This window comes from Megalobrama amblycephala, linkage group LG14 (genome assembly GCF_018812025.1).
Source record: "Megalobrama amblycephala isolate DHTTF-2021 linkage group LG14, ASM1881202v1, whole genome shotgun sequence".
Lineage (NCBI taxonomy): Eukaryota > Metazoa > Chordata > Actinopteri > Cypriniformes > Xenocyprididae > Megalobrama > Megalobrama amblycephala.
This window is the reverse complement of record NC_063057.1, coordinates 45,938,459-45,947,678: the sequence shown is the minus strand read 5'-3', so window position 1 is coordinate 45,947,678 and position 9,220 is coordinate 45,938,459. Positions and strand designations below refer to the sequence as shown.

At 36.3% G+C, this 9,220-nt stretch overlaps 1 protein-coding gene across 1 annotated transcript; it reads left to right on the top strand.

The window, feature by feature from the left end:
• Nucleotides 1-1,173: 1,173 nt before the first annotated feature.
• On the top strand, nucleotides 1,174-8,831 carry LOC125245837 (gastrula zinc finger protein XlCGF57.1-like). Its single transcript, XM_048156622.1, has 3 exons — nucleotides 1,174-1,245; nucleotides 1,746-1,859; nucleotides 7,449-8,831. The coding sequence occupies exons 1-3, from the start codon at nucleotides 1,236-1,238 to the stop codon at nucleotides 8,531-8,533; spliced, it is 1,209 nt and encodes a 402-aa protein (XP_048012579.1). The 5' UTR covers nucleotides 1,174-1,235; the 3' UTR covers nucleotides 8,534-8,831.
• Nucleotides 8,832-9,220: the final 389 nt, after the last annotated feature.

Here is a 9,220-nt window from a genome sequence, read left to right as displayed (position 1 = left end):
ACATCCGCAAAAATAGGGAGCGCCAAATATGTGTAAAATGTGTGTGCCCCCCAGGACTGATAAAGTGGCACTGGATATTGCCAGAGAGCTGGAACATACCCACCAGCTAGGCTCCTCGTTTCTTATTTCGGCTATGTACTGACACACTTGCCTGTTACTTTCTTCGAAGCAGCCGCTTTGAAGCAGCAAGTATTGCCCAGCGATTGCCCCTCCGCCCATAGAAGACACAATATGGTCCTCAAAAAGCCTTTTTCCAAGGGTTCATCTTATAAACAGGGTTGTCTTATGTTCAGAACAATACAGTAACACGTAGCTTTATAACACCTAAACGTGACCTACATATCAAAGTCGATACTTAAACATCATCCAGTTCATCCATTATTGTAACTTTCTTGTAGTTCCTTTAACTGCTCCTTTAAAAAAACATCACATAATAATGTTTGTTCACAACCTTTGCGAGGAGGAACTCATTGATAATCGCTATGGAAAGGTACATTACAAGATAGCCCCAGGTCGAGTGAGAGCAGGGGAGGATGAGTGCTCTACAGGACAGATCATTGTTAGGACCACTCATGATGGACAACTGACCATGGAACAGCTTAGTGAATTATCCTGGGTCTGTATGTTGAAGGATATGTAAAAATGAGAGGGTTCTGAAGATACATCAGGACATTAGATGACCTGGACAGGACGTGGCCCACTGCAATGGCAAAGAAGCAGTGGGAGAGGTTTTATCACAAAGTGTATGAGGTGCTGGAAACAGCCTTGGCAGGAGATGTGGGGAAGAAGGACAGAGGACAGATTTCACCAAGAACCCTTTCAAATACCTGTCAAAACTTCTGGGAAATGTAAGATCAGGGGAGTTGAAAGCAACAAATGAGGAGGTGGAGAAGCACCTTATCATTATTTGAATTAAAATGTCTTATATCTAAATGACTCATGATACTTTATTTAGTAATACACTGTCTTTAATGTGTATTTTTACATTTGTAGCTATTTGCATATTAATACTCTAATATCTGGTATGAATGGTTCCTACATCTGAACATTATAGTTTTGCCTATTAAACAAAATTACACAAGTTCCTAATATTTTATTGGGGATAGATAGATAGATAGATAGATAGATAGATAGATAGATAGATAGATAGATAGATAGTCAAAGGGACTTTTATTTTGGTCTGATGGTGTGACGTCATAAGACTGCGCCGCGCTTCAGCATCTGTTGTGATTCAGATGGAGAAAGGTTTGTGTTTTTACGTCTTTAAAGTGTTTAAATCAGTGCATACTGTTGAGTCAATTAAATGTTTTTCAAGATATGAAGAGTTACTCTTGAAACGTTGCAATGGTCTATTTAACATTAAAGCGTCATTTTTGGGAGTAAATCTCAACTATGAGTAAATGTGCGTCTCATTTCGCTGTTTAACGTGAATCAGTTTATCGTAAACATGAATTCATTTACTGGAAAGAAGTGATGAGAGAAACTTTTTGAATCTGCGAGTCAGTTGAATCAATTGCTTTGTAAAATGATTCAGTGATTTGAATCGCTGTACGCTGATGTCACCTTCTGCTTAAAACGAGAAAAACAAACCAACTGCAAATGTTTTCATGAAAATGTACTCTATTAAATGTCATATAGCCTACGAATAATTTAATACAAAATATAAATCATAATTACAAGACACACCCAGAGATTTAGTTTGGATTTATTTTTCTTTCTGTTAATTATTCTCATCTCAAACACAGAAAAACTCCTGGTGAAGCGACTAAAGATGGATGTTATTATTAAAGAGGAGATTGAAGACATAAAGATTGAAGAAACATTCAGTGTGAAACAAGAAGAAACTGAGGAACAAACAGGTTGGTTTCATTCTCAAAACTGAACTCAGTCCAGCTCTACAGAAATGAGTGATATTTGTGAAGAATATCCTAATAAATTAAAGTGTTTTTATTTGACATGGAGCGGGTCAGACATGTTGATCACCTGACCAGATAAATACTATGCTGCCTTCAACCTGAGAAGATCCTGGTTATTTGGTGTTCGTTATTGTGACATAAAAATGGAAAAATATTTCAGACAACATTATTTTCTGTAAAATTAAACCCAAAATCAACTTCTGAATTAAAAACAATGAAAACATTAATCTTTCACTTAATTATGCAACAGTATATTTCCACCTGGTATTAAGATGTGTTTTGGTCGATTGGATCACAAGCGGATGAGGGAGATACATACTGGTGTTTCAACCACTTCTGTCCTGATTTCTTTGAGGGGAGGGACTGCGGGTGGGAAAATGTAAGGCTTTTTCAGAACTTTGATCTAATGAACAAAATAATTAATTTATATATGAATGGGACCAGAGATAACGGAAAACATACGGAGAACAGCAGCTTTTGTTTCTGCCCTGACAGCCACAATCTGGCTGAATGCTGTGAGTGTGTGTTAGAAATCAGGAATGGTGAAGAGGGCCTAACAGAAACATGGAGGGGGGGTTCACTAGAAAAACAGCAGTCCGCTAGAGAGTGCGCACAGACTTTGAAAGGTTTGCGCACTGAACTGTGTATGAGATGGAGCGGGACACGGAAAATGAAGTAAGGCCTCGCTATAGTCTACCCGCGGCTTAAGACAACTTTTATTTTCTTTCACACACAGCACAGAGAAACGTCTTTCTAATAAACCGACCAAACTGCCTGTCAAGTGATAGACGAAACTGACAATTTTCGATTTTATCTTTTTTAAACAAATGAAAGGCAATGTGGATAAACATTCACAGCCACGATGTACAGAACACTCTCAAAGATATAGAAGAAAATGAATAAGAACATTTTGGATCAATAAACTTTAAAATAATATATATATATATATATATATATATATATATATATATATATATATATATATATATATATATATATAAATATGTTATAACTGCAGAAAGGCCACACTGCAGATAGATATACATTTCATGTCGGCAAATCAAATTACATCGGCTAAATTGCCTATGCAAGCTTTAACTAATCTACAGCGCAACATTGATGCACCAAAAAAAAAAAAAAAAAAAAAAATTTAATTAAAAAAATATATAATTTTTTTTTATTAAACATTAATTTACAGAATTGAATTAGAACAGAATATACCGTTCTAATAAATGAAAATAGCCTATTTAAAATAATGAAATGATCAATTCAAACTGCAAAATGCCTGAAGTGCAGGGGAACATATATTCAAAACACAAGCCACAAATAGTTAAATTAGATAACCCAGAGTGATCAATAAATAAATTAAAATTAAAGAAATTATTAAAATAACGAAAGTAAAGCTAGAATTGTCAACTTGTCTTTTTAACTGCAGAGGCAATAAACGCTAAACTGGAGTGGCAGTCTTTTTAGCTAAACATTCACAGCATCCAAAAATCAAGCTACCCTACCTGATTGAGAGAGAAAAATCCAGTCTTTCACGCGATCCGTTTGAGTCTTTTCAAATAGCGCGCTATAGTCAGCTCGTTGGCCGGCAGAAGCGCGCCGCAGTGTTTGTCGTTGTTGAGTTCTAGGACATGAGCTGTTGGCACAACTTGCATCATACGTTTTTTTGATCATCTTTTACCATTTCAAAGTGCATCCAATTGTACACTTTATCCAAGACTTTGTTAAAGATTTAATCCCTGCCGTAAAGATGCTCATCTGCCGGTCATGGATCATGGAAGTGAAACTTAAATCGGTCACAGGTTGGATTTATTCACGCGCATTAAAAAATATTTATTAAAAGCTTCTTTCTTTTCACATTTTTATTTATAGTATTAACATAATAGGCTGTATATTAACCTATTGGGAAAGAACCGGTATGTCTATGTAAAATCAGATATTGAGCGCCCCCATATCTCTCTCATAACATCTCTGTGACGATTCGACTGTGAGATTGGTAGTTGAATCAGGCTCCTACAATCGAAGATTCGAATCGTCGACTATTCAGGGTCACCCCTAAAAATAACACTTGATTTTCAAAAGTTTGAGAAGGAAGCGAGGTTCATGGGCGTAAACACTTTAAAATACGTCCGAGAGTTTTACACGCCGGTTTGTTATTGTATGGACATCGACTTTAAAGTTCCACTCCCCTAAACATGCTGAATAACAAACCGTGACTGGTTGATTTACATGTCAATCATGCCTCAAACTTGTGTTAACAGTGCAGATAACTTCAAATGGAGCCCACCAGTGCTTGAAGACTATTGCTGGACAATGACGAGATGATTTTATTATTATTATTATTATTTATAACTGATTGCTGAAAGTGTTCGCTAAACAGGACGGGAGGCAGTCCTATAAATCTTCACAATATACATTGGCCAATCAGTTGTTATAATTGTCATATTTGAATTAAGCACATCAAAATACATAATAAATATACAACTTTTAAAAAGTTGTAGATGGGGGATGCACTAAGATGGTCGACATAGCACTCCTCGCCCATGTTTTAGGACAGTATAATATGCAGTTTATTGGTTATATGGTCATACTTTCTGGTTCTAGTAAGAAATCCAGCTGCTGTGTTTGTCGGGGAGAGAGAGAGCAGGGGAAAGATAGTGTGCTTTCCATAGATGATAACAGGAAATTTATTTGATAAAACATGGAAATTGTTTGTGATTTTTATATGGTTGCTGCACATTACTAAAGTCTAGACCTGGAGAAATAAAAATAATGCTGTACATTAGGGGGTGTGCAATATTGACAAAAAAAATATCGATTTTGTTAATGACAATAACAAGACATTTTGCAGAGTGTGTTTTTGTGCTAGTACCATGACTGGTTTAAGCCTGTTGTGGACAGCAAGACATTCATATTCTGTAGTGGTCAGTTCACAAGCAGTAACAGAAATCAACATTTTTATCAAAGGGCAATATTTGCCAACCTAAACTGATTTCCAATGGGATTTTTACCTATATAATTTAAGAACTTGTTAGATCACATTTAATGTCAAATTGTAACATTCTGATTAAATTAAATTAGAATAATAATTCTCCGTGGTCATATTGTAATATTCATGTGTTTCAGATCTGTGTTTTATTGGTTGTTTTTAAGTCAAGTCCCCTTTATTTCCAGCTTAAGTAAGTTCAGCATTGATTCATTCCGTTGTAAAAATCATAAGTTATTAATTTAGTTAATTCATCTCTGAATTAGCAGCTCTGGAGAAAACAGGTCATCGTCCAGTTCAGTGTCAATGCATCGTCCAGTTCATGGTGTCAACGCAGGCAGATCAAAAACATAGTTGAATATCAAGTGTCCCCAACTAACCAAGCCAAAAGGCGACAAAAATGGAGAAAAAAACTTGGGAGAAACCAGGCTCAGTTGGGGGCAGGGTTGCCTGGTTTTCAGAACAAAACCCACCCTAATTGCTACTTAAAACTAGCCCAAAGCAAGCCTGATCGTGGGGGGATAAAATTCGCTTTTTTGGTGGTGCTCCCCTAGTAAAATTTGCATTCCAGGGACTAAATATCATGTTATTTTGGATCGATTCAACCTACGGACATGAAAAACAACCCGCGGCAACAGTGTAAAAGTAGCCCAATTCCGCGGGAAAATGGCGGACTTGAGAACACTGGTCGGGGGGGCCAGTTCTCCTCTGGCCAACATGAACAGTGCATGATTATGATTCAGTCCAGTGTTACAGGTCACAAGTCCGATTAGGGTTCGCAACAGTCAAAATATTTAATCCAGATCCATCTGGTTGAAGATTGGATTCATCACGCCAGTATGGAAATGGTTTTGTTGAGGATCTGTGACACTAGCTATGTTTCCATCCACCTATTTTTATGCACATTTTGGGTTATCGCATAAAAAAATGGAAAATGGATGGAAACGGCAAGATGCGCATAAATTCTAAAAATGTGCATAAAAAGAAGTATTCCTTTTTGTTCTCTTCGAAGGAAGGAAATGGGGCTTTATTCAAAATGTTTTATGCTATATTCAAAATTTGTGCATAAGTTAAATAAGCAGCTTTGGATGGAAACGTAGCTACTGGCTGTTGTGTCGGTGCCTTCACTGGGATAGTTTTCGTTCCTTTTCCCACTCTCTACACTCCCACTTTTCCATAGCTTTGCACGGCCATTCCGTGAGACTTTTCCAACGGCCAATTCATTCAGGAACAAAGCAAGTAACTGTCTTTATTAAACTTTGAGTTGCTCAGAGATTCGGTTCTGCTGTGGTTTAATTTTTTTATTCAATATAACTACATCATAGGATATAAATATAAAACAATAATTAATAAGGGCAAAAATTCCGATGTATCCTGATTTTTGGGGATACATCAATTGGGCATACATCAGTTCAGCTTGCACGTCATTAAAATAATAATTACAGTATCATCATAGATAATACATATTGCAGACTTCTATGCATAAAAAGGATTAAAAGATTAGTTTGCCCAAAAATGAAAATTCTGTCACCCTCATGTCGTTCCACACTTGTAAGTCCATCTTCGGAACACAAATTAAGATATTTTTGATCAAATCTGATTGCTCAGTGAGGCATTCTTTGATAGCAAGATAATATAATCTGTTTGGGTTCAACCTACATGTTACAGTGCATAAATGTTTGGTACCATTGATACTTGGTTACTGTAGAAAAACAAGTACGGTCAGGATTTTAAAATGTTGATACTGACAAGATACCGAAATATTGGTTCTTGTGACATCCCTAGTTTCAAAGACATTTGTCATTATTTTGCTTTGATACACAATCAGATGGTAAAAGCAGGTCATTTGTAACTTCAACAAAGTTTTTATGCAATGATTGGGCTTAAATCCTGAATTCTTCACAAATACTGTTGAAAATTGAACATGGTTCAGAAGACACTGATTTTCTGTATGTTGGTTATTTTTATATCATTGTTTTGTTTTTATCTTGTTTTGTTCTGTGTTTTTTTGCTAGCATCTGTGAGTGTTGTAACGCCAACTGTAAGTGATGTTTGGACCATCATGTTGGGTCATTCCAAAGTTATAACAAACATATTCTGCCTAATAAATAAATGCATAGAATAACTGCGTGATGAGTTTTTGGTATGATGATTGAGCTGGAAAAGTTTTTTTTTTTTTCTTTTTCTTTTTTTTTTAATCTTAATCCTTAGAAGATATAGTAAATGGAAGATTAATCTACAATTAATCAGTTTACAATAATACAATTATCTCCTGGGTCAAATTTTATTTATTTTTTTATTTTTTTAATTAAGGGTTTTACCACCAGTTTGACAGTTTTGAGACGTCCTAAAGCAATTAAAGTGAGCAATTTTGAGAATTTTTCTCAGATTACATCAGACATTTATTTTGGTAGTTTAGTGTTATAAGATGGTTTTCATGGTTAAGTTGGTTTTGATGCTTTACATGTTTAAATGTTCGGATGTCTGTTTCTTTGTGCCGTTGAACTGGGGTTAACTCTTTTCCTCTTTCTTCACCTTAGACCTGATGGCACTGAAAGAGGAGAGTGAAGTACTGAATGAAATGGAAGAGAAATATCAAAATAATCATGATTTCATTACTGAAGAAAAACCTTGTAGTTGCTCACAGACTGAAAACGCTTCCTCACAAAAAATGGCTCAAAAGTCAGGGGCTAACAGTCATTTCAGCTGCAAACAGTGTGGAATCAGAAACACAAGCTTTAACAGGCAAACAGAAATTCACACTGAAAAGCCTTTCACCTGCCAACAGTGTGGAAAAAGTTTCACTCAAAAAAGAAGTCTTAATAAACACAAGGTAGTTCACACTGGAGAAAAGCCTTTCACCTGCCAACAGTGTGGAAAACGTTTCACCCGAAAAGAAACTCTTAATTACCACATGAGAATTCACACTAAAGAGAACTTTTTCACCTGCCAAAAGTGTGGAAAAAGTTTCACCCGAAAGGCAAGCCTTAACAGGCACATGGAAATTCACATTGATAAGTTTTACACGTGTCCTCACTGCGGAAAGATTTTTTATCATAAAGGACACTTTGTAGACCACTTGGTTGTTCACACTGGAGAGAGGCATTTCACCTGCCAACAGTGTGGAAAAAGTTTCACTCAAAAAGGAAGTCTTAATTGTCACATGGTAGTTCACACTGGAGAGAAGCCTTTCACCTGCCAGCAGTGTGGAAAAAGATTCACCCTAAAAGAAAGTCTTAAGTGCCACATGAGAATTCACACTAGAGAGAGCCTTTTCACCTGCCAACAGTGTGGAAAAAGTTTTACCCGAAAAGGAAGGCTTGATTACCACATGAGAATTCACACCGGAGAGAAGCCCTTTACCTGCCAACAGTGTGGTAAAAGTTTCACCCAAAAAGGAGGCTTTAACAGGCACATGATAATTCACACAAGAGAGAAGCCCTTTACCTGCCAACAGTGTGGAAAGAGTTTCATTAGAGAAGGGAACCTTAAAGTGCACATGAGAATTCACACCGGAGAGAAGCCCTTTACCTGCCAACAGTGTGGAAAGAGTTTCAACCTAAAAGGAAGCTTACAAAACCACATGAGAATTCACACACGAGAGAAGCCGTTTGTATGTGGTTAAGGTGGAAAGAGTTTCAAATGTAAAGAAACCCTTGAGTAATACATGAGGATTCATGTATGAACTGTTTTATATGTCTTCAGTGTGGAATGAGATTTACAGACAGGAAACACCTTGAGAATCATGTAATAACTAATAGATGTTGTTTGTTAAAATGTACAGTATCTGTATTCAGCATGATTTTCAATGCTTGTGGCCTTAAAGACAAATGGAATGTATTGAGTGTGGAATCTGTCTAAAATTGATGCCAGACTACGTCCTTAAAGTTCACTTTTAAATAAACTTTTCCTGATAATTTACTCACCCCCGTGTCATCCAAGATGTTCATGTCTTTCTTTCTTCAGTCAAAAAGAAATTAAGGTTTTTGATGAAAACATTCCAGGATTTTTCTCCTTATAGTAGACTTGAATGGGCACCAAACAGCTGAAGGTCAAAATTAGTTTCACTGCAGCTTCAAATTGTTCAAAATGATCCCAGATGAGAGAGAAGGGTCTTATCTAGTGAAACCAGCACTCATTTTCTGAAAAAAACTGAAAATTATATAAGTTTTAAAGGGGTGGTTCAGAGGGTTTTTTTTTCTATGCTTGATTGTGTTTTGGGGGCACAGTTTAACATGTCTTAATGCTACGTTTTTTTAAAAACGCTGTATTTTTCATATATTTTGCCTTTATTCTACACCTCTGTTTCCAC